The sequence below is a fragment of the Macrosteles quadrilineatus genome, unplaced genomic scaffold (assembly GCF_028750875.1).
Source record: "Macrosteles quadrilineatus isolate MER2022 unplaced genomic scaffold, UCM_ALF_1.0 Scaffold_3__2_contigs__length_128488019, whole genome shotgun sequence".
Lineage (NCBI taxonomy): Eukaryota > Metazoa > Arthropoda > Insecta > Hemiptera > Cicadellidae > Macrosteles > Macrosteles quadrilineatus.
The window spans coordinates 127,074,645-127,101,717 of NW_026542596.1; the positions used below are offsets into that span (position 1 = coordinate 127,074,645).

At 35.0% G+C, this 27,073-nt stretch overlaps 1 protein-coding gene and 1 non-coding gene across 5 annotated transcripts in view; one reads left to right on the top strand and one right to left on the bottom strand.

The window, feature by feature from the left end:
* The window catches only part of LOC128988571 (rho GTPase-activating protein conundrum-like), a 72,359-nt gene that overhangs the window by 31,313 nt on the left and 13,973 nt on the right, over positions 1–27,073 (top strand). For 2 of the 4 annotated variants that reach the window (XM_054409964.1, XM_054409965.1), the window contains exons 1-2: positions 19,656–19,685; positions 21,350–21,506. In XM_054409964.1, the coding sequence (XP_054265939.1) occupies positions 19,665–19,685; positions 21,350–21,506 (178 nt within the window). In that variant the 5' untranslated portion in view covers positions 19,656–19,664. Of the gene's footprint in view, positions 1–13,674; positions 13,693–19,655; positions 19,686–21,349; positions 21,507–27,073 lie in introns of those variants that run through there. The other 2 variants (XM_054409967.1, XM_054409966.1) reach the window with 2 other exon arrangements.
* Trnar-ucu (transfer RNA arginine (anticodon UCU)) lies at positions 8,026–8,098 on the bottom strand. Its single transcript has one exon. It is a non-coding gene; the product is annotated as a tRNA-Arg (tRNA).

Sequence of the window (27,073 nt, forward strand, 5' to 3'; positions counted from 1 at the left end):
TCCACTTCCTAATTGTTGAAACACCAGGCAAAACTATTGATTTTAATAAGTACTTGTAGCATGAAGGAGATCTCAAGTACAATGATATGGCATACAGCTTTTCACTTTTTGACCACGGTTGTCTTCTTTTGTGGTATTGCATACCGATTAGTAATGCCCCGCCTTTGGTTCTTGCTGGAGTTTTATTATAAACTGAGAATCTTTTTAATTTATTTCTTGTTTCTGAAAGTGTCCGTCTTAGTCTAGAAATAGTGGCTCTTTTAACAGCAAGTTTTTTTTGTAGAGTTTCTATATTTTTATCGGGTTGACTACTTGATGAGTTACTAAATAACGTTCTGTTTAGTTTTCTTTTGGCTCCTTGGCTGGTCTGCTTGTCCGGAGATTGTTTTGTTTTTGTTGATGCATTCGAAATCCAAAAAGTTGATGACGGTGTTGTTACTACTGGTGAATGTAAAGATGTTTGCAGTAACGGTGATTGTAATGGTGTTGAAAAATCTTGCCTGTGATAGCGTCTGGGAGAATTGGTTTGGCGTAATAGTACGGGTGAAGGTGAGGGTGAAATCAAACGGGGTCTTTTTGAAGGCGAACCTATGATATTCCCTGTCGAGGTGGCTGCAGGAGGTGGACGTCGTCTCGGGGTTTTAACTGGAGTCATGATTACTGGGGCAGTACTGGTGCTAGGTATTTCTGTAACAAAAACAAATAGGCTATATTATTTGCTTATGGTAAATGGTATTGAAACCAAGTAGTACAAGTTGGCAATTATGTTTTTTTGTATTCCTCTTACATATTTTGCCATAATAGTGATATTCATCAAAATATTTGGAAAATAGGTTTTTTGTAAGTCTGTATTGCTTGCTAACTCTTAGCAAGAATTGGTATTGGTTCCTTTACCTTTAAGGATTGTAATTTTTTTGATGATTAATACAAATTACAGAACAAACTAGGATTGAAACTTTTTAAATTTTAAAACAAACCCCAATTGTGAATGATAAAAACACCAATTCTCACAACCTGATGAAATCAGGCTTTTAAATTATTCTAATCAAATAAACAAGCTTAAAAGAGTGTAAATACGCAATATTTCAGCTCTGTCCAAATGTTACACAAATTGCATATTTTTTTACAGATAATTAAAAATAAAACATGGTGGAATTGGTGGGTAAGAGAAATATAAAATATTAAATATTCTTTATACGTGTTATGTAGCGTACCAATGAAATTCCCTGTCGTAGTAGCAGCATTAGCAGGAGGTGGATGTCTCGGGGTTTTCACTGGAGTTGTGATTCCAGGGGCAGTACTGGTGCTAGGCAAGGCTTCTGTAAAGAAAACTTTGCATTCAGTAAATGATTTTGAAACCAAGCTATACAGTAGAAGAAATAAACTGAATATATTATAACAGAATAGTTACTCTGACATATTTTGCCACATAAGGTAGGTAACATTTGTCTATCGACGGATTTCGTAAATAGGTTTTTTGTAAATTAGTATTGCTTTGCTAACCTTTAGCAGAAAACGCCTAAGGTTTCAATAACAAACTTCGGATCTGGTAAGTTGGATCAAAATATATCCATAAACAAGCCAACTACAACATTTTACAAAATTTTCTTTAAGAATAACATGGAAATTAAAAATGAACAATTTTTTGAATATTCTCCGTAACCGATAACCGTACTAAAACACTTTGATAAACTAAATTCTTTAAGCTCTTTAAAAAGGTCTGGAGATATATTGATAAATTTGGTGTGTTAAGGGAAAAAATTATAAAAATGTTTATCCCATAAAACATTAGCTAAACCCCGTTCCCATAGTCCGATCATGCTGGTTCCCAAACTCATTCAAGTTTATCCCGCCTTACACCTTCAAACCAAAGTTATCGCGTTCACGGACACATATAACCCTATATATAAATACATACATACAAATTTGAACGAATGGTCTTTTTGGCCTCTGGGGACATAAAAATGAAAAAGTAAATCGGGTCCCAGACCTAGGTCTTACTGTGCCACCTACGGTAAGCCTAACTCTCGCAGTATTAATGTATTATAGTCTGTTCATAAAATGTTGGCGGTTTTGGGGAATTCCCCCCCACTTTTACCTGCTTAATTAAATGAAACTCTTATACTACACCCCTGCTTTTTTGCACATACTCCAAGTAAACGGCTGAAGCGATCCACATGAAATTTAGCACATCCATAGTAACCAATTATGGGAACGTATAAATCCGAAATGTTACAAATTGGACTAAATAGCTTTCCTCTATGTGTATTCAATTTTTTTGGAAATTGAACATGGGTCTTAAGGGTTTATTGGTCGCCATGACATTATTTGCGAGATAACAATAAAAATGTAAACAAAAGAGTTGGTCTGTTGGTCAACTAATAATTTAAAATGTCACATGTATAAATACAGAACAAAAGAGAACATTAATCAAATTAATATAGTTGAGCATAATTTACTGCAAAATAATCAAACAATTACGGTTGCTGGAAATAGGCTAGCACCATTGACTTTAGAAAGGTACTCCAAATAGACATTCTATATGTGAACAAGCAAATATACATTCGATTTAATTGAACCAGATTCAAGACGTGGAGGGGATAGATTTCTTCCCTTAAACCGCTTAAATTCTGTAAATGCGTTAATACATTTGCAAGGTCGTAGTGGAATCGGTAAGAAAAATGTAAAGATATAGTTTATTAAATGTTATACCTCTACTGTTGGCTGATAAAACTCCAGTCGAACCAGAAGACGTGTCCTCATCAGGAGCAGTGTAGCAGTTGGGAAGGGCATTAAATGCAAGTCGACCACTGGGAAGTATGAATTTTTCTTGAAAATGGCTTTCACACAATCTTCTATTTTTGTTCAGTTTCATTGGAGACAGTCCGATAAGATCAGCATTGCCTGAAATATAAATAAAATAAATTGCATCATCCAAGTCACAGATACCTTTCCTTATTAGCTTGATATTGAAATTGAACTACTACTTTTATAAGCAAAACATTAATTGTAACAATAACATAAAACATCAATGCAGGATCAAAACATAAGGCTAATTTTTTGGGGGGAGTCACAAACATTGCAATAACTTCTAATCTCTGAGTGTAACAGCAATATGGGGGTTGAACATCTGGTTTGATGTTAAAATGACTGTAATATACAATCAAAACCGTTTAGTAGTGTTGTTGTTAAATATATGATATTTATGTCAATTAATTTATGCGTTTTTAAGTAAAATCACTAATAATAAAAATAAAAAAAATAAAAGCTGGAGATATTGTAGACAAAGTACATATTATTATTAAACCATACAAGTTAAATTCATTAAGCCTACCGAAGGAAAAAAAATATTTTTTACGATACGAGATAACCACATAAAACAAGTAGGCATACAGTATAATTAATGTACAGTTTATTGACAGATCCTATAGTTGTTACACCCAAAAAGTTAAAAAGGATAACAATAAAATATCTCCTTAACTTAGTATTTTCCAGACTTTATTTATTTATTGGCACGTGAAATTCCTGTTACTATTCTAATGCATTGTTGTACATGTTAGCATTTACAATAAATTACAACCTATCAATATAATACTGCAATGTAATTTTTTATTGTTTGTTAAATAGTGAACTGCAATAAATGTAGGTAAAAGAACGGAATTGTCCATAGCAACCTCTAAGTGCCATTCCTTCCATCTAGGCACGCCACCTGACAGGGGGTGGATTTACAACCTTGTCAGCCGACCTAGGACCGTTAGGGCTGTTTTTGGAAAGCCATAATAGTGGCTGTAGCTAGAAAAACACGGTTCAAACGAAATAAAACGCCGCCACCATGACAATATAGTCTGAAGTCTGACTTCTCTATAGTATTGTATACGCACTTACAGTTAAAGTACCACAAAAATGCAAAAATACACAAATACACATGGTCACTACTAACTAGTACTGCAGGCCTATAAACCAATATTACTCATCGCTATATTATAATGTAGCTTAGCAAACAGTGTAATTATTAGTTATTTTTGGCATCATGTTTATTATTGTTTTTAACGGTATGTTACTTTTATAACATACGCATACTGTGGCCAACTGTTTATACACGCTCTGTACAAACTGATGGTACCGTGAAAATGAACAGGCTACTTAAAACTTGGTCAAAATATTTTACTTTGCTGATGTAGGCTATATAGCTAAAGTCAAATCCCCAGGATCCATAGTATCATTACTAAAATACTTGAAAATTGAATTTAGGTGATCAAGTTTTACTTACCTGATAGTTGAACCCACTGTTGAGACAGTAAGCTATCTCTTGGGAACCGAAACATTTTCAATCCTTTAACTTTTGCGCAACTGTTCGAACAACTTTTGTAGGAACACTTTGTAAAAGACATGATGATAAACGTAGAGTTTTGCAAATGAATAAGTATAGTTTATATTCCTATCTGATAACACACCAACCACACTATCCAAAAAACGAACTCAAAATTACTAAAACAATTTAAAGCTAACAGACTTATTAACTGAGGTGAACATAACATGGCTGATTAAAAGCGTTTCAGTAAAACTAATTTTAAATTAAATTAAAAACTAAAAACAAAAACACACTTTTAACTGAGTTGTAAAACAAGCCAACACTGGTGACAGCAACAATCACTAGGCCGGCGCGCGGCAGCTCGGCACTCGGCTATCAACAGTCAACACGTGAGGTCGTGAGGAGAACTGGGGGAGGGCGAGAGAGCGCGGTGTAGTGACGTCAGACCGCTCTCCCACCGCCCCCACTTGTGGAGTAGCGCGCCAGTGAGCGACAGTAGCGCTACTAGGATTGGGAGTAGACACTAGCAGTTCAAACGCAACGCTTTTTATGGCTCAGATAGACTTCTGCTTTAGGTTCTATTTTCTTTGGTGTGATGTAATACCACTTTTCACCTTGTTTGCGGTTGTACCACGACAGACTGTCCCATCTGTGCATACATCCGAGAAAAAACATTTAGGTTACACTAAAATGGAGATTTAAGGGTTCAAACTTGTCTTGATGTCTTTTGTGAGGTTCAGAGGTGGAATAGTGTTGGACGTGGATGGTGTAGAGTTCAGAGCTGAATGCGTGACTTTTATCCTTCAGGTGTGGGTTCTAATCTTGCCAATCACCATTTGTATTTTATCTCTGTACAATACCTAGTGGTTCAGCGGTAGTTCACCTTTGTAGAAAACATTGAAGGAAGGGTAAGGCTTCACAGGTGGAAACTTGCCTAATTCTATTGAAGAACTCTTGAAAACAATAGTTTCAAAATACAACTCATACGGAATCTTCTATACTGTAATACAAATTATGTGTCCGTCTTTCCCATCACGTAAAATCCGTTGAACCAAAGTAGCATACTTAGTTACACAGCTTCTAGTATATTTACAAAACGTATTATTAAATAGGTTAAGTGCAAAGGCCTCGAAGTATACCACTTAAGCAAGGCGATTTCAACGCTCTCTCCAACATTTCAACGCATTGTTGAGTTTTTGCTCGGTCTGGACCGCGATTGCCAAACCGTGTAAATATTCGACCACAGGTGTTACCAAATCAGGTGCGTAGGTGCGACTCGGCGGCCTTGGACCGCGGGAGAAGATACTTGGACATGGGATGATCTACGACGCAGCAATACTTGGGAGTCTGCCAGGGAATACAGCGACAGAGCCTGTGTTTGTGCGTGCTCATCACACCATGGACGAAAACATTTCTGCATGCCTCTAGGGAAAAACTTGGGCTTTCAAACTACAGCGTTTTAGTTGGAGACCTAAAATCAATTTGAAACAGCTGGTGATATCTTAAAGATTATAAGAATGACAATAAAACCAGCGATGGCTAATTGGCTAATGATAATAGATTATAAATTTGTCTTGCTAAAAACATTGTGAAATTAATGTATATTTTCTTTTTCACAGGTGAGGTCCCACAATGAAGCTTGAAGTTCTGCTCGGTTATGTGAGTAAACATTAAACGTGCTTGCAGTCATATTGTTGACGTCAGCTGTTGCGCACCGTTGGCGGCCGTTAACGTGGTATTTGCGCTGATAACGCGCGCACTGCGCAGCTGCCGTGAGATAGCTCACGCGCTATAGTAACCTATCACCAGTGACGTGGACACTTTGTTCTATGTCTCTTTGTTGCTAATTATTACTTGATGACGTGTACTGAATTGTGTTCAGTTATAGAAACGATACATTAATTAGTAATACGTTTATAGGTTGGATATGTGAATTAACTAAAGGTTTCACAAAAAAACGAAGTGAAATGTTTTTAAGTTTTTCGAGCCTTATGCTGTTTTGTTGGCCAAAAAAATAACGCTGCAAAATGTTAAACTGTGCGAGTCAAACCATAGACAAAAATGCAATATGGTCAGTTAGCCGTGCTGTGGTTAGCTTAGGTTCTGGCGTCCACCTCTGGGAGCCCCGTGTAGTTACGGCGTACGTGATACGTAACTACACGTACGGTGCTCCCAGCGGTGGACGCCAGAACCTATGCTAATCGCAGCACGGCTGACGGTCTATATTTAATTCTTGTTGTCTATGGTCAAAACCAACAGCTGTAACTTGAAATCTGCTGCAACCTAGGAGTCATATTTAGAACCTCCACCCTATGTAGTTCAAAGAGTAAAGAATCATCTTTGATTTCAACAAATTTTTAAATCTAAACACAAATTGGTAAATAAATGTAATAGTAAATTACATTATTTTACTATTGTTTACATTGTATTTTAATTAATTTCACTAGAGCTGAAAATATGTGTTTTCCGCACGAGAGTGGTTGTTCAATATATATTTATTGGCTTGATATATATTTACCGGATTAGATTAAAACTTGCTGCGGCGGGGGTATTTTAGTTTAGTTTTAATTTAATTTAGTAAAAATAATTTAAGCATAATTAGTTCTTACCTCACCATCCTGTTGTGGTGTAAGTTATGCAAGTTACACGGTGTCATAGACTACAGGTGCGTACAATGATGTAATATTGCGATTTGACGGCCAATTTCAGGTATTGCACGGCTCATAACGGTCGTGCCGTATCGGCTAGGCTCTATTTCTCGCCTTCTACTGCTTCTATACTCTCTTTTAGGGGACTTCGTCAGTAAATAACGGCCAAGAAAATATATGAAGATATCATGAACCCAGTTTGGGAGAATTTATTTAGGTTACTAAATTGTAGACATTTTTGGCCATTGATGCAGTTAACTTATTATAAAGTGACTTCATACAACAGAGCGTGGCTTTCTTGTGGTGAAATGTATTTTGGAAAAATACAAAAAATTACAGTATTCCCTAGTAGTTGTTTTTTTTTTCAATACGTACCGTTGTAGACATTTAACTGAATTAAACCCTCCTAAACAGATTGGTAACCCCAATTAGACCCAAAATAGGCTACATTCGTTATTTGTTTGTTTTAGGAAAAATATACCTTGAGATTGGAATATTATTAAAATATATTACTAATTAAATTACATTTAATTATTAACATTATTAAATGTACAATATTATTATTTCGGCTATTACAAAATAAAGTCTAATGACATTATCAGAAGTCGCCAATATGAAAATGCAGTTTGTACCAATAGATTTTTAAGACTTATTTAGTCCCAATACAGTCTTTGGCTTGCATAAGTTTTGAATTTAATACGCAAGATGACGAATAATAGTCCAATCTTTTCGTTCACGTATTTTTTGTGCGAGTAACTTTAATCAGAAATAACATTTTATTCTTTCTTTATTTATTACAGACAAGTTTGCCATTAAATATACGTGTCATCTCGATGAATTTTTAAAATAAACAACTTTTCTCCGAAGGATAACGTCTTGAAAATTAATAGAGTTCCATAAATGACTAAGAATTAAATTAAACCGAAAACAATTTATAATACAACGAAAGAATAAAACCAATTATGACAAAGTTTTCAAACGAAAACCTTCACAATTGTTGCTGAGCTTTGCTATTGTGCAAGTGTAGTTGTCAAAAACCAAAAATTCCGCGATAAAAAGTAGTGCCATCCCTTGTGGGGATCGAACCCACGACCTTTGGATTAGAAGTCCAACGCGCTATCCTCTGCGCCAAAGGGACGCTTGGGAGTGATCGCAGTACAGAACAGTCATAGCTGTGAGCAGCTTGAATTGTTGGTAGCATCGTGTGTTCATGGGCAAACCGGTTGTAGCTGTAGTGCTTGGAAAATAATATAGGAAGAGATCATTAATTTGGTAAACATGTTACAAAATATTTTTCCAATATTAGTCTTAGATTTTTTTATAGGATTAACTATTTTTGGCGAACCAATGTTGACTTTAATGAAGTAAAAATAATGAATTGCCAGAGGAGTCGTAGACCTATTTCTTTATTGTAAAATATTTATGATAATTGAAATATGTTTAATCTATTTTTCACCTTATTATATAGAAAACCGGTTAAAGCTCTCCACATTATGTCGACTTTAGTTTTGCATTAATTTTATACTTGCATTTCAATTTGCTTGTTTACCAAACTATTTGGGTATTTGCTTTTTATTAATATATTCAGAATTTTTTTATAAGGTGACATATTATAGATTTATAGTGGGATTAATGCAAAATATGGACAGTATGGTCTAACGGTCTAACTTTTAAGTGCGTTGCGAGACAAAGTAGTATTCTAAAGTCGGATAACTTTGGAAATTACTTTATTGCCGAACTATGGGTTCTTTAAAAAATTAAAAGAGTAAATTCTCAGTAGAATAAGAATAAGATAATTTATTTTCCTTTTGACAATAGTACATGCATTTGGAATCGTCAGTTAAGTAAGGCAGAATGATCACAAAACTCTACAAATTCAAATTTAATCAACATGCTTCTACAAAAACTATCAACAGTTCTATAATAAATAAATAAGTACATAAATTAATTATAATAAATAATAATTTGTACTGTATGTTCACAGCTAAAAACTAAAAGATGCAAGGTCTAATTACACAGGCAAGTCAAATAAATATCACATATCAAGAGTCAAAACCTAAAAATAGGTACTTACGGATGCTGCTGGTATATTTAAAAAATCATTTCAGGAATACAGTGGGTTAGCCAATAAAAGGTTTCTGATGTTGGTTTTGAATTTTGAAAAATTCTGGTTTCGGGCTTCACATTGGAGTCTGTTAAAAAATCTTAATAAGCTGTGTTGAACTGGACTTTTTCTTAGATATAGTGTCATGCTCATTAAAATCCTCTCTCAAATTAACATTGTCTAGCCTTGTAACTAGCAGACCTAGGTGTTCATTTTTCATTAAAAATCTATTTTGTAAAATATGAACAAAAGAACAACATGGCTAAACTATATTATATTAAATAATTATTTAACTGAGTGCCCTTATTTCACGTATTCAGTTATTTATAACATATGATTTGGTCTCGATACTAGAGCCATTTTCAAGGTCAAAATGTAGGACCGGAAAAATAATATTGAGTTCAACATAATATTTTTCAAATTTTAACAATCTAGAAAATCAGCAACGTTCTGTAGGGTGTGAAGAAAATGTTTGATTTTCTTTTAAAAATATAACCACAGAGCATTTTATCAAGTACAAGTGGATATTTTTGTCAACGGAGTGTTATTTGGCTTACTATGTCGGAATAAGAAGTGTGACGAAAAATCTGCAAACAAATCGATAAATTTGTTGATAGATTGTCGTACTTGTTGTCTAAACTTCAGTCTTATAGGAGTTTTAGTTCAGTTGTAGGGGTTGATTTATGGATTTACTGTAGTTTAGTTTTGGTGTTATGTTTCTTGGCAACACTTGAAAGGCATCTGCGGGGGACCAATTGGATCCCCAGTTCAAAGAAGGCTTAGGGAATGGATTCTGACATTTTCTTTTTGGTCTTATGGCTGTATATTAACTTTTGAAACTCACATTTTCTTCCATACAACCTAAAAGTAGTTAGGTACATTTCCAACCAATCAGCTGCGAACAGATAACTTATTGTATGTTTCTTAATTTTTGTAATTTTTAGGAAACTACTTCCGGTTTGGTAGTTTTCTCCGAGCAATTAATTTGAAGACTTGTTTGAGTTTCAAATTGAAAATTTGTAAGAAACTCGAATAATTCGGCTGAAAATTGCTCATTTGCAATTTTCTTTGGGAAAAGTCGTCGAGAGAACTTCTTTGCGAAGGAGAAACAAATTTTCAATCCCGTTTGGAAATAACTAGAACCGTTGTTTCCAATGGTAGGAATAAAAAATAACCGGGTCTCCCAAATTGGCGTTGTAAACGACGGAGCTAATCTACTGGCTAATCACCGCTCGAATTCGACCGGTTCTGGAGAAGTCCGGGTAAACCAATCAGTGAAGACATGCAAGTCTGCTATGGTTGGGAAATGTTGCAGTATTGACTTGACAATGTCGATTTTTTCTCCGATTGTATAGGAAATGTTAGTATCTGCCCATTATTGGTAATACTACCACAGCGTAACTAACAGTTTAGAGAAAAATCCTTTCTTTTAAAACTTAAAAATACTCACGGTCTGTCCCTTGCACACTCGTCACCGTCTCATATACATAATATGCCCGTACCGTAGCGTTCTAGCCGTGGAAATTGAAAGTGAACATCCTGTTGTGAAATTGTAAGCCTATTTTGATAGATAAAATTTTGTTTGACTCGAGTGGTTTAGTGATGATATAGTTTTATTCAATGGTATGGTAACCGTATATTATTGATTATTCCCCAAATTTACTTAGCACTCCATAACACATTACACAAACAAAAGCTTTCCAAAATAAGATTTACATCAACTATCTACAGTTGCTATAACTATGTTAACAACAGAAATCGATTAACTTTAGGTTAAACAAACGACCTAATTCTGATACTGATAGCAGGTTTGTGATAAGGTACAAGTAAGCCAAGATCATAGTGACAAATAGAGATGAAAGAGAGAAAGCGCTAATTGTTGCTAACCCACTTTGATCAGACTGGAAGTGACATTGATAACGCAGAAGTGCTTCCTGTTTTCTTCCACGTGGCTTGGTGCTAAAAGGTTGCAGATTCCTTGATTCCATCTCACTATTCTGTGCAAAGTCATCTGTCATCTCCTTCATTATGTGTCACTTTCACTTCTCAATTTGAAAACGGTTTCCCTTATCTTTTGCTATGCTCGGCTGTTTAGTCAAAATGGCATAGGCTATAATGGAAAGTAGAAGTTTTCATACTTCCTAGCCTCTGCTATTAAAAAAAAATTTCATGGTTACTTTAGCCAGCTGGAGAAAATTCTAACAGTAAAACACCCTTCAGTTTGTATTAAATCGTCTTAAAATTGAGTCTTGGCTGTAATCAAACAAATTTTCCTCCACAAACATACGTTACAACTTAAACCAAGTGACGGCCCTCTTTGACTGTTAAGTGAGTAGGTTAGGTTAGGTTAGGATGGCTTAGGATGACATGTAAACAAGGACATTCTTTCTGCCGGCAACTCACCCCAACCAACCAAACCCAGTGGGTCTTGGGCTCGGGACAACTATGAGGACAAGTTTTTGGGGCTTGGTGCAATTAAGGAACTCTTAAGCGCAATTAATGCTCGACCGTACATTCACTGGTAAATTTTCGATACTTTTCCGTTTTCGGTTCCAGTTTCCACCGTATTAAAAAACTGCAAAACAGGGGACATAACCTAACAGACCGGTACAGGACGTGACGGGTGACGGGTGACGGGGTCTGTTGCCCCCAAATTGCGTGACATCCACGTAACAGCTGGGCTCCAGGCCCCACTGTGGGGACAACAGGACAACAATGGCGTGTTTACACAACACTGAGACTAATGGAACACCAACAACAACACAAACACCTGCCCGGTACACTGATCACATGGTCCGCCCTTTAGGAGTTGTGAAGATTAAATACAGACAATCAATAGATGCTATGGGTGTGGAATAGGTTGCACCATAGAAATAAGGCTGGGGAAGTAAAATTTCAGTAGAAAAATCTTGAGTCAGTTTCAGGGGAGCTGGATAGTCGTGCAGTAATTCCGCAATGAGTTCCTTAATTGCACCAAGCCCTCAAAGGGTCCCAACAAATGTTCCTTAGTTGCGTCAAGCCCATGACAGGTAGGGGTGAGTTGTCGGCAGAAGGAATGTCCTGGTTTACATGTCATCCAAACCTAACCTAATCTAACCTATCCTATCCTAAAATAATCTACTCTAACCTATCCTAACCTACTCAACTATACTCCGTTCAAACAGCCGTGGCACCTGAGGGATTAGGAGGCCCCAAGGGTTTCCATGGGGTCTCCTAATCCGTCAGGTGCCACGGCTGTTTGAACGGAGTATATACAGTCAACGACTCGGCTTGATTAAGGAACGTATCGGGTGGCTCCCTGGAGTAGTTGGCGCAATTCAGGAATATCCAACTACCTGACTCAGGTCAGTAGGCACAATTAATACCCGTCCAGCAGGACGATGGGGTATCAAATTTGAATATTTAAAAACTTGTTAAGTTAATAAATTTAAATCGTAAAAAGAAACATTTATAGGCAATCTGTTTAGCAACTCAGCCCGTAACATACCACTTCCACTTGCCACGGACCAAGGCCCTCTGCGTGGAACGACGTGACCGTTAACATTATTTACAAGTCTAGTCGGATAGTAAAACAACTGACGTAACCCGGTGTAAAAATCAGGTCGTCCGTGTTGATTTTCATTGCCCGGTTCTGGTTTCACGATCTAGATGTGAGACTGCTCAAGTTGTTACACAAGAAAGTGCGATTCGGCAACGGGATGACCGGTGGCGCTACTGTACGCTTCACACACTAGTGGTCAAGTAGACCAGTGGACTGGACTGTACTGTACTCAGCCTACTTCTGTCACCACCACACTACTGTCCAAGTGACATCACTTGTGCTGTCATGCCGCAATAACAATCTAGAACAGGCAACTGATTGAAACTTAAACTTGTCGGTCTTACCAGTGCAATACTTTACTTTGAAATGACGACCATACGATTGTAGGTATAAGCCAAGTATGAGTGGAGATGAGTGTAGGACGAGTGGCGCGATCTTGTAGTCTTGTTAGTGACTTGGTCGACATATTCCTTAGACAGCAGTTAATTAATAGCCCATACAGCATACAGCCAACTGCAACTAAAAACCTACATAAGTAAAGCCTTAGAATAAGTGAAGTACCTCAATGGCCACCTCCTTGGATCTTCGTGGTTTAAGGATGCGGTGCGTAGTCAATAGTCAATGGTAGTATCACAAAATAACATAGTTCACGATTGTCTTTTGATTTCTTTTCTTTGCTGCCCAGTTTTCATATTCTATGTGATGGTGGACATCAATGTGTTAGCTCTTTAGATTTAGCTTTGTGAACGGGAGATTTCTTATGTTAAACTATAGGCCTAAGATTTTGTTTTTAAAACAAACTACATTGAAACGCAAGCATATTGTACTGAAGGTTGCTTGATGATGTTTGGCGGATGGATAAAATGCGATGCAGGCGCCTCTGTTTGTTCACCGCCTCTCAGCTGTATATACAAGTGTGGCCACCCGTGAATCAGCTGTTTAGTGGATGGCTCTGCGTGATATGACACGTCATATAGCCTACCTTACCTCTGCATGATTAAAGTACCTCTTGTTCTCGTGTGATAGGCGCAGTTTTTAATTCTTTATCTTCTCTAAGTCGTACGTCGAGATTCTCAAATACGTTTTGGTAAGTGAACTGATTTTGGGAAAAATAACTATTTTTTTAATATTTCTACTGTTTTGCAGTCTTGTAACATTTTTTTGTTATCTTTAATATTGCGAACGTCTCAAGCACCAGTTCTCCAACACCTTAAGTAAGTGTTCTAAAAATATCCTCGGGGCAGTAAGATGACATGGATAAAAAAATACTTTAATATTTTTATCTGAAATGGCGACCATAGAAATCACTTTCTCCCACTTAACCTAATGTCATTTTGAATAAATCAAACAAGTAAAAAATATTAAAATGGGGTATTGTTATTGTTGGGAAGTAAATAGCTGTACAGATAAGATGAGGCATGAGTCGCACTTAGAAATTTGATTTTATGTGTGCTTTTAATCGATAATTACTGTAGTTCTCTTGGAATGATTCTATTCTGACTCCTAGACGATCCACAGGTACCAATTCGGCCTAAATAATCTAACACGAATCATACAGTACATCATACGTAATATAAAAATTATTATAATATTTTAAAATAGCTATCCGTGGTTATGTGTGTACTTGGTAATAAGGTTTGCATCCAAATATCTCTGACCAGTTAAATAATGCCAAATTTTGGGAATTTGTAAACTTCAGAATTTTTAATCGTAATTGATTCATTCTTGACCATAATAACAGTAACCAGTTCATTGGAATACTTGCTTGCGCATTTAGATAGCCACTTATTAACACTTGTTATAGATACCTAATATACTTATCAGTTAAGTTATTGAACTCCACTCAACGTCTATCTACTGATTTGAGTTAACAAGTATGTATAACGTTTGTCGCTCGAACGTGTTATGATAACAGCACAACAGCTGGATTTTAATAACTCTTATCATTCTGTTTCTTGTAACTAGGTTGCTTTCCATAACTTATATTCGTATTACTTTCTCCCTATATGTACCGTAGTATATAGAGAAAGTATTTTTTCATCAAAATTTTCAAGTTTGAGTTTTGAGTGGTTATATCGGGTGTTGGCCCCCCTGAACCTGCGGACTAGCAAATTTACATTTGCCTGATTGGATTTCAAATAAAATCTATCCTACTAATATTATAAATGAGAAAGTTTGGATGTATGGATGTATGGATGTATGGATGTACGTTTGTGACAAGTGAACGCGAAAAATACTGGTCGGATTGGGCTGAAATTTGGCATGATGATAGCTCACATTCCCGATTAACATATAGGCATATTCTTATTTCAAAATCCTTTCGGGCTCCGCCCCAGTGGCTCTGGAGTTTCCCATGTTAACCTTATGAGAAATGGAATTATTGAATCTTAACAGCTGTTTCAATTAAACAAGTTGGTTCTGTTCTATGATGTTCAATAGCATTAAAGTTACAAGGATTACCAACAGGGTGCAGCACTATTATTTCTTTTACATTTATGACAACAGCTAATTTGCAACCAAGAGTGAGTGAGCGTAGCGAACGAACTTCAACCTGGAGGCGAGTTAGCGTAGCGAACGAGCTAACCTGAAGGCAAGTGAGCGCAGCGAACGAGCTCCAACCTAAAGGTGAGTGAGCGTAGCGAACGAGCTCCAACCCAAAGGTGAGTGAGCGTAGCGAACAAACTTCAACCAGGACGTGATTGAGCCATGCGAACGAGATAATCTTGAAAATTAAGAAGTTAAACGTGGCAAAGCCCGCGGGTTACAGCTAGTTAAAAATACATTAGGTTTAACAAGTACCTAGGTTTGCTGCTACAGGGAGGCTTATAAAGTGTGTTTTAGTAAAATATTAATAGCTTAGTATAACATTCATGAATATTTCCCAAGTTTGATCAAAATATAGTATCCATAAACAAGCAGACTACATTTTACAATATTCTCCATAAAAATAACATGGGAATTTTAAATTTACAATTTTTTGAATTTTATCCGTTGCCAATAACCGCACAAAAAACCCTTCATTATACTAAATTATTTATCTTTTTAAGCTCTATTTGGTTAAGAGAGAAATTGGGAAATGTTGTGTCAAATATGAGAAAACCCAACTTTTGCCCCACAAAACCCCCCGTAAAAACACGTCCCCATTATCCGCTTATGCTGGTTCACGAACTCATATAAAAATATAAAATCGTATAAAAATTTGAACAAATTGTGTTTTTGGCCTCTGGGGACATCAAAATAAAAAAAAAACAAATCGGTCCCGGGCTCAAGTCTTACCATGAGACCTACGGTAATTTAGCTACTTCCCCTATAGGGAAATTCGCTAAACAAATTCTATATTCTTTTGTATTTATGTCAAAGTTTAGGCCCTACCAGAGGTCCTAAAATTAGTAACACTTTTTTCGACTATTTACCCGCTTATAACTTGCACCCGCACACATATTTTACCCCAATGAAATTACCATAGAGATCATTGTCGACAACAGACCAACAGACCGGTTGATTATATCATGCAACAACAAAATGATGTTTGTCAACACAGCTGTTCAACAATGACCAGCTGATACACCGATGACGTCATGATGAGGCAACACCGTGCAGTTTGTACTGATAATAAAACTCTGCCCTTCGACCTTTGCCTCTTCCGCGTTTATTGCATTCGCTTTGTGCACTATTATTGCACGCGTTCGGTATTTTAATTTCTAATAAAACAGCTGACCTTCTTTCTAACTGGTAGTTAACGTTAATGCGGTAATTATAGGCTATAGGCCTTCTCATCGCATAGCCTCAATATGACTCAGGAGATAAATAGAATTCATTACTAATAGTTAACAAATGTTTGTGAAATAGTTGTGTTTGTAAAATGTGGGCATTGTTGGTGCCAAATTCACTATACAAAATTGTAAGAAGGCCTTTATGCTTTAATAATTGTGTATTTGGTTTTGTGGAGTAGGCCTATCATTAGTGGAGATACCATAGTTAAAAGATGAACCTACTCACTTGTAGATGTAATATGTATGGGTTAGCTGGAGACAATCACTATTCCATCCAGTTATTGTAGTGTGTTTTGATTAAACAGTAGTGCCTGTTTAATTTGTGTTAATGTAATATCTTTAAAACTATTAGAACCAACAACGATTTATTTTAGAGTCAATTGCACTTGTAAAATGTACCCAACAATTATAAGTCAGTACAACTGTTATTGTTAGGCATGAAACACATAAAAGAGGCTTTAAATTTTATAGTAAGATGTGAACCTACTACAGTGTCTAAAGTATATGACAATACCAAATAGTAATAGAGTAGTAATTATCCATCTCTATGGTTCCATGAAAAACGTGGAATCAGAGCCATGATTCAAATACTGTATCAATTTAAACAGTGTTATTATATGTTTAGTTTAAATCCATATCCCAAACAAAGCTTTGGAAAAAAATACAGTACCATTTATCTAATAGTTTCATAGGGCTTATTTTCACATAGATGAAAAAATAAATAAATCTTTTCTTCATACATTCAAGTTTTGGCTTTTCTCAGTTCAATAAAACATAAAAAAAACCCAAAAAAAAAAAAACTGATGGTGCTATAGGCATTTGTAGTGTAAACATTATTCAACACACAATTTTCTTACTGTACATAACTCTCGATTTGATAACCTTGGTATTGGAAAGTGTGGAAATTGATTTGCGAGAGTCGGTGTTTGGTTATGATAAATATACTTGATTATTCATGCCAAATTTTTGATTTAAGAAACCGTCCATAACTCATAGTGATAAACAATTGCTATAACCGGATAACAGAAATGAAATAGCCAGTAGGTTTATCTAATAACAGTCTCTGGTCATTTTTTTAAAATCCGGGTTTTACATTTAGAAATCACAACAGAATTGTGGAAAACGTTTTGTTTGTGCCTATAAAAATGTATCAAGGATACATTATTTAAATTTTGGTATTGGTTAAAATGAATGCTGTCTACTGTTCTGTATACTAAAAAGTTTAATTTTTTCTGGGATTGTTTAAAAGTTGCAGTAGCAAGTAATTGGATTTAAATAATATCCTTTTTGAATCGAGAACCATTCAGGAAAATTACATTTCAATACTCTTCCATCATTGTAGTACTCTGTCCAGTTATTTTTAACTTCAGCTAACTCTAAAAGATAAAGGCTAAGTCACACACCTGATTCTCTTCCAATTCCAACATATAAGCAATATGATTCCCTACCTATCATAATCATACATAGCGAAAGTGTCGCCCCCAGTTGTATGGCATAACTCCACACCGCAGACCCTTCGACCACGACCACAGCACAGGGAAAGTGCTGTGTCTTGGTCAGGTGTGGGCGCTACATCACTACATGTCTACATCGCTACATCGCCCCAGTGATACATGCCACCTCGCCCAACACTGAGCAACTAGGAAGTTGTGGTCAGTGATAGTTGATCTATCAAAACTGGCTGCCCAAGTGTATTCTGATGATGTGCGATTTGAGTCAGTGAAAAATGGCAGGGTACTTCTGTATTTGTAAACTAAAAGTAAAATTGAATGCAATCAAAGTGTGGAACAGTAAAACTACTCTTGAACAATGTTTCATAAATCAACAATGTATCAATACTGTGTTATTGCATAGTGACAGAAAAAACCATTACTTTTCTCACGAATATGGAAAACTACCAATCAATGTGCATGCTTTTAGCAAAAGACGGTATCGCTATAACAATTAGTTGATTTGCAAAATGTTATCTACATAAATTACCCCACCTCCCCATCCTTTACCATCAAATCCTCTTATCGTATTACAGTACTTATAATCCTTGACGAGGGTGCTTATAGTAGCCTACAAACATAGACAAACCAACACAAGTATGTTTTATCTATGGTACAACCACAGAAGTCTACAACAGATGTGTTGCATTTGTGATACAATCACACTACAAGCTGTGTTAGTATTGTTTACAATATCTTTCCAAACAATAGATTTTCAAATTATCTGATACATGCACAAAATATCTGATTAAGGAATCTACCTCAATCATAAGCGGTTTATGCCAAAGCTTGTTGACTAAAGCAATAATTTCAATTTAGTAATTGAAAAAAAAACATCACACTTGCGGAATAGGTATAACTAGCTGCTGTACCCATGCTTCGCAACGGGAAGATGTACTATACCGCCTTAACACTTATTAAGTAGTTCGAATTTTTTAACAAAAAGCCACAAAATGCATACAAAAAAGTATAACCTACATTGTAATTGCTCTACTGTTTACATGAAAATATATCAGTAACATTATTTTCATAACGTTTAACACTTAAATAAATCAAAAGCAGGGCCTGTATACAGCAACGGTTATAGAATCTTTTTTCCATAATCAATTACATAAATTTAGAATAAATAAACTTGCCACATAGTTGTGTAAAATATTATATTTAATTTCTTTGTATATTTGTCTGAAGTAAATTGTGAAATAAGCAATTTGTCAGTTCTGCTTGTTTACATTGAAACGTCAATACAAAGGTAAACATTGTGAATTTTCTCATGCTTCCATGGAGACCAATACTTACTTTTTAAAACCTCACCTCAAAACTTTGGACATCCAAGGGGCGTAGCCCGAGAGGAACTCAGGGAACTGAATAGGCCTATGACGTTCCTAAGATATGTAGACAATCTTTGAGCTTAATTTTGGCTTTATCGGTTTAGTATTTTAGTCGTGACAGCTGCCCAGACAGACAGACACCACCTCAATTTTATAATAGTATAGATATAGATAGATGATTTGAAAGTTTATTTCATTTTACAATGGTTATCAAACATTATTGAATAGTCAGACTCGGCCTTGAGGCAAGGCTGTAAAGTTCTTATCATTCTCTGATAACAGGATATTTCTTACTTGTTTTGAGTATTTAGTCATACATTGTCTGTTTCTGGTGATGCTGTGTGATTTTGAAACGCGGGAAGTACTTGGAACTTGATCCCTAGTTTTTGTGAAAAAATGTGTCATAGGCTTATCTATATCTAGTAGACATGTCTCCCATACCTTAGTTGTGAGTAACAAGTTGTTGCAATGGATAGTGGCTGTGTCGAGGTAAATATATGAAAAATGATAATTATTTTCATGAGAATGTTTTTGCAAACAAAAGTTAATTTTGATTTCCTTATTACAATACTGTAGTGCTTTTAACTAAATATCTGAGTTTTTATGGTTCTCCTACGGTTAAAATAATTTGCAAACAAAAGTAGGCTATTTATACAGAAATGATCCAAGAATAAACATGTTATCAAACAAATATAGTTTATCACTATTACTTTTCAATTCAAAATTCCATGACGTTGTTTATGGTAATAAAAATAGAATTGACAAATTCCATAGGTTCCCATGAATTTGATTTATTAGAATCACTTTGGAAGTACACTTTTTTTAAACAGTGTCTACAGAAGTCTGGTTGTATTGAGACCACATCAATATACAGTACTTCAGTATTTACCTATAAAATAAAATAAAGGTTTCCAGTATATTATCACAAACACCTTAGTCCATTGACATGGTATCTACATCTATTAATTAACGACTTTGCTGGAGAGAACTTGTTTGGCTGTATAAGTCATTAGCAGGGTGCATTAACTTATCAAAAATATGTTTTCTACAAATTTTAATTTCCAAAAAACCCACATCCTATTGCATAACAAAACTTTAGATAAAAAACCTCTTATAGTTCGTACCTATTGTGGTTCTGCTTGTATACCTACAAAATTATCTACATTCACTCTTTCACTTTTCTCAAATGTTACACCTTCAGCTTAATCAAAACAATGCATTGCGATACTGTATTTTGTTAAACTAAATATTTATTCTCTGGTTTATTGAAACAATATTTTGTTATGTTATGTAAGCAATGGTTATACTTCTGACTACTTAACTTTAAGCAGCTTTAAATCACTACCACTTTCCATTCGGTGGTCATACCTTGCCTTTGAATAGTGCTCGTAGACTTATCATCAATCTAAAGTCTGTTTTTGTGTGTTTCTTGTTAGTGACACAAAAGTCTGTCGATGTTGATGAAACTGTTTGCTCATATTTTGAATATATTTTACAATTTGTTTGGTTATACAGCAGAGGACACACTGTTGTTTGTAATTAGAATGTTTTATTTGACTGACATTGTTTTCAAAATAGTTAAATATCAAGAAACAAAAATTTAAAAAAAGAGTTAAACTTGGTCCTCAGCTGGTTTATAAGAGTGATACAATATAATAGTAAATTAACTTCTCATCACTCTGTATTTGAAAATAGCCCATTTCCATACAGGTGAGATCTTCGAAAATCTTCAATTTCCATACACCTTAAACAATTAGTGATCAGCTGACTTTTCCTGACATAAATATTACTTTTGCTACACAAACCATACTTTACATGACATCAACTAACTGATTTACAATCAGCTGAATTTTACACTAAAATTCATTGTACAGACGTATTGTGTTTAGATTGGAATAAGTGAATAGATTACGAAATATCAGATATTTTTTCAAGTTTGATGAAGTTTTTTTTTCATCTTGATAAAAAGTATCATTCAATACTCGTCACCAAAGCCTCATTTCGGGGCGAGATAGTGTTTCCCATGCTCGTCTTCGACTCGCATGTAAAGGGTCACTTTTGTGACTAGTAGTGAAAAAATATCCTTTTATACCTGTTGTGAAAAATGGATTATGAGAAATATTTAACTGACCACATATTTCTACCTGTTCCAGAATGTTGCAAGAGTGAGCAAGAATCCACCCGGAGGGGAGGAAATGGAGGCAGAGTCCGGTCAAGACTTCCAGGACTACTGGAACGAGATCCGGATCATACAGGAGACCAAGCGGCTGGACGAATACCTGGATGAGGAGTACGGAGCGAGGGATGATGGTGAGCAAAAAAAAAAAATGTTTTATACCTAAACAAGCTATATTTTAAAACACTCAAAGAACTAAGTGATTAGATAAGATAACTGTGTTAAAACAACCAACAAGAGAATAAGATGTCTATGATGTACCTCCAATTTTCATAACTGATTCTAAATGTTTTACCAAGAAAGTAAATTATTTTACTACTAGGTACAAGATATTTTAATGCTGATCTGTGCAAAGTCTTTTTGTTTAGACTTAAAGCATGATAAGCGAGGTTATAGGATGCTGGGACACATGCACATTAAACAATTCACTGGATTTTGCCAGTTGACAACAGTGTGTCTTGTAGTAATATGTAAATACGAGGGAACCTGTGCTCAGATTGCACATTTTAATAGGACTGTTTTGCCTCTTATTTACAGTCTGACTGTAATTTAAACACTTGACTGAAGGATTAGCTGAACGTGTTTCCATTAAAACCGCAGAAAGCGAACTCTAGAAATAAATCAAATGCTATAATGGGGGCAAAGTCCAAAAAGGAATCATTTAGTTACCATTTTTATCACTGCACTAGATCATAAGCTTTAAAATGACAACTCGATAGTGAAATAAATTAAGTAGGACATCTAAAAAAGTTACATTACAAAGAAAACCCCCATTGTATTAAGGAAGACCTAGGCTTTATACATTCCACCAGTGCCAGATTTGTAAAATGAGGTGCAGGAACTGTAACCTATTTTATTTATGCCAATATTTTTATCCTTCCAAAAGAGAGGTACCGGAACGCCGTTCCGCCGCAAATCGAACGCTGGATTCCACCTTCTTTTACGAAGACCTAGGTAAACGTCACCAAATTTTCCACCCCTACACAAATGTTGCAAAAATTACTCCATATTTAACACACAAAGAATACATGGGAATCTGGTGTGGTCCTCAAAATCCTGTGAAACCCCCAATCTTTGTGTGGCAGGTATTTCACTACTTTGATGAATATTTTATTAAGTTAGCTTTTTAGTAGCCATTAAAGTGACACCACCTTCGATTACTTCACTGCAACTCAACTGTTCGCTGACCACTAGGAAGTGTTTAATGTAATTGAACAGTGTTTGTTCATTAGGCCAGTCACTGTTGGTTGGGTTGACTGGCCTTTCCCTTATCTTTTATCTCTGACTGATTCCCCATTTCCCTTCTAACAGCTGATTACATGGCTGTTACATCCATCACTTAATGAGTGTACTCTGTTGCTTGAACTTTGGTAAGTGGCATAGGAATTTGGAAATTGGTGAAAAAATTGATTTTAATGTATTATGAACACATGCTCAAAGTTTTCTTATACAATTAGGTAAAGCAGAAAGTGAATTCACGTAATTTTAATTTTACAATACGAATCCAAAAACACTGGTATGTCAAAAATAATTCAATACTAAAATTAATCTATAAGGAGGAAAGTCAACTTATACAATTTTATTATTTTGCAATTGGTGTAGTGGTGAGATAGATAGTGGTGCTACACATAACATCCTGAAGCCGTGGGTTCAATTCTTGCTAATCATCAATGAATTTTATCTATGTGAAAATACTGAGGGTTCAAATCCCACCTTGAGCTGAAAGTCCATTCATCTAGAAAAAAGATAATGATAGGACCTCAGACGAGGAGTGCTTTCTCTAAATTAATAACTACTTCTTCTGATAAAAGCAAATGAAAATTAACTATGTAAGCCTACTCTTCGACTATTGCAGGTCCAAATTCATTAACTAATCAGTTTGGGATATTATTTTCACTAAAAAATCTTAATCAAAGGTAGTTGGATGTTAAACACACACAAAATGATTCTATTGTACACAAATTTTTCGATGACACATTCATCCCAGCATATCAGATCACCAAGTGTGTCGGGGGTTGCAATGTTAGACTAGCACAAAGTTAAAGTAGCTTACATTCCACTGTTCTGAACAAAAACAGCTTAAAATTGGTGTCTGTGTAATATTTTTGTGTAAAGAGTCGAACATGGTGGCCATTTTGTTAGTTAAATCTTTGATCAGGAAAGAAACAAAATCACCTTAAGTGGTAGAAAATGGCACATACTAAAACTGTTCAATGCAATTTAATTTAAGTACTAGCTTGAGCAAAACTGTGATAGATAGGTTTTATGAGGAAGTGAGGCAAGTGAACAGATAATGATCGGTTGTAGTTGCGGTTTCTCTTAATATTGAGTAAGGACTGAAAGCTGTTAATGTGCCTACGCACATGTGTTCCGCTAGCATGAGCACACATGTGTCGCGTACATAGAGGAAGAACCGAGCAACTGTGACTCAGTCTGTCCGCAAGACTGACTGGTGACATTTCTTACACTTTCTTATTGCACTAGCATTAGTTCCCCTTAAACTTTTCTAGAGCTCACATCGGTTTTCGTATATTTTTCACAAATTTGATAAAAAAATGATTATTTTGGATTAAATAAAAAAAGATAGAACTATTCCAGTATATATTTTGTATCAATCCCTAGTATCGAGAAGATAGTAAATTGGGAAGTTACCCAGGGTTTATTGGTTTAAATGCCCACCTATACTTCATACCTTGGAAGTGTTTTATAGTAAAAAGTAAAAACCTGTTGCAAGTGTCTTAAGTTGAAATACCAAAGATTTATGTAGAGTAGACATAACTGTTAAAATAGAATGGTTTTGGCTATAAAATAAGATTTTTAGCAAACTTAAAACTACTTTAGAGTCTCTTAAAACTGATTTACCTTTTGAGAGATCAATCATGAAGTAAAAATCATTTTACAGTAAACATCTTGTTAATTTACATTTAATTTGTTCACTTCTTTATCAAATGCATTAAACCCTCTTCAAACCACTACTAGAAACTTTGCTCTATAATTATTTTAACAGTTGTTCATTAAAAAATTGTTACCTAAAATTAATTTACAGGATCATTAAAGTATATTTATTTTAATTATCAGTACCACAGATTTTTCTAAATTAGTTAATAGGTTTCAACCAATAAATAGCTTTTCTCTTTAACAACAAATAATGCTCAACTGTTGGTTACATTTTGTATTTAGTATTTTTACATTTTGTTGTTAGGATCCACTAATAATGTGAGTTTAGTGATAATAATTGATTTGATCTGTCTTGCATCACTAGAAATTTGAAATTTAAATCACCATGAACAAGTGACAACTCAGTGACCTTGCCTCCAGTGCTTACACTCCATATTCATGGATCAGTTAAACAAGTATAAGTGTTTATTAGGCCAAATGAAAGTCTATTAATATGCATTATGTAGTGAAATTTTAGGTATGGATTATACTAATGTCCATTTAATTTCATAAAATTAGTTTTTCCTCTTTTTGAGAGGTTGGCGTCCTCTTATACTTTGTGTAACATCTGTTCACTTGTTGTTTTCCAAGCCCCATTGTACTCAACGATACTCAAGTCAAATTTTTTTTAAACTAGTGAATTTACCTATAGGGACGTAGCTATTAGTCTCGTAGTAAGACTTGAGCCCAGGACTGATTCAATTTTTCATTTTGAAGTCCCCAGAGGCCAAAAACACTGATTTGGGTTTTATGGGGTAAAAATTGGGTTTTCTCATTTTAGACCATCAAAACACAAAATTTCCCAATTTCTCTCTAGACCATTTTAAGAGCTTAAAAATAGAAATAATTTAGTATTTTGAAGTGTTTTGTGCGGTTATTAGTTATGGAGAAAATTTAAAAAAACTTAAATTTTAAAATTCCCATGTTATTTATACAGAGAATTTTGTAAAATATTGTATTTTGCTTGTTATTTTGATCAAACTTGGCAAATTTATTTATTTTAAACTAAGCTAATAATATTTTACTAAAAACACACTTTATTTAGCCACCCTGTAGCAGTAAACCTAGGTATATGTTAAACATAATATTCTTTAAATAGATTTAATTGTATACCAATTCAGGCAAATGGAAATTGGCTTAGTCTGCAGGTTTTCTGCGGCGGGGGTATTTAACATTTCACCACACAATTAGTCTACCATCATAGTTGGTCTATTTTCTATTGACACCACACAACACTGTCGCAGTTGATCCACTTTCTATTGATATCACATAACTAGACCAGCAGGTTGGTGGTCGCAGTAGGCCACAGATTAGCTATGGTAATGCCGCAGCGTGAGTTGCTCAACTGAAGGCCTTACATAACTGCCGACCCATGAATATGTAAACCCCAATCATCATCCGACAGATCCTTTGTCATCTTCCGACATGAAGCTGTACAATCTCCTCCCCCCCTTCCCCCTGTCCTGCAGCTCTTCCAAAAGGAACCTGAGTAATATTGATTGGATAATGGATACCCGGAGGCTTGGAATGTTGGTAGACCCAAAGTGGTAATAGCTTCGGGTCTTATACGTGTGGTTGCTTATGGAAACATGAAGAATTAGAAAGCTGTAGATGTGTTGTAGTGGTTAAAAGGATGATTGAATTGCTGCTCGAGGGCCGTGTTTATAGGTGAATATGTTTTAGAGTTGGTATCTGCAATGAAAGTGGTAAATCAACATTTAATTTAAATTCAGTTGATTTTTGCTGTAAAATCAGTAGGCCTAGTTTATTTCATTGACAAAGGTGCTTATGATTTTTTTATTTCAACGTCAGTCCCTAAAGTTTTTTCACAATTCTTAATTTTCTAGCAAAAACTCTGTCTTGATTCCTTAAGTATTTATCTATTATTTTTATAAATTTTTATAGTAAAGCTTTGTCTTCTTATCTAACTTGGTATTTTACTTGGTTGGTTTTTTAAAAGTTCAATTAAAAATCACCTGATTATCTGCGAAAGGTATAATCATATCTATTTCATCATAATCTATATACATCATAATATATATCATAATCTATTTTGCTTGAACATTGACTCTGTGCAAAAAATGTCCACATTCTTATAAAATATATTTGATCTCTGTGATAGGAAGGTTTTTTTCTGGTATTTTAAATTAAAGTATGACAAATAAAAAAAGTTTGTGAATTAGATCACAAATTTATTTATTTATCACTGATAAGAACACTGCCATTTTTTTACGTTTACCCTTCATTCATATTCCCAAACTATGCACCAGCTTGAGTCAAAGTTATGTATCTTTACCAATATTGTTTATCATTACATTAGCTCATCCGTTCTAACCTGATTTCCAATTTTACTTGTAGGAACCATTTTCTTTACCAGAAGGTATTCCATATTCAAATCTCTTACCACTCAACATATTAGAACCATCCTTCCACCGGGTGGTGGGTTCCTTCACTCTTCCAACACAAAATCAGAAAAACTTTCTTCCATGCTGTTTTATCTTTGTAATTTATGTGTTTCAAGTAGAAAACAACATTAATTCTTACTCTCTTTTCTTCTTCTTCACATTATAATGTGCCATTAACAAATGTTGAGGTTAGCGAACCAAAGATTTAACATGTGTTTTTTATGTTCCCTATTTGAAGTTACCTGAAAACGATGATTTTGAGGACGGTTTAGAGAACTAAAACCAGCTGTTTTCTGGACAGTATGATGAAAAAATTATATAGGTACAATCTTACTTAAACCTATTTAACTACGAGTATA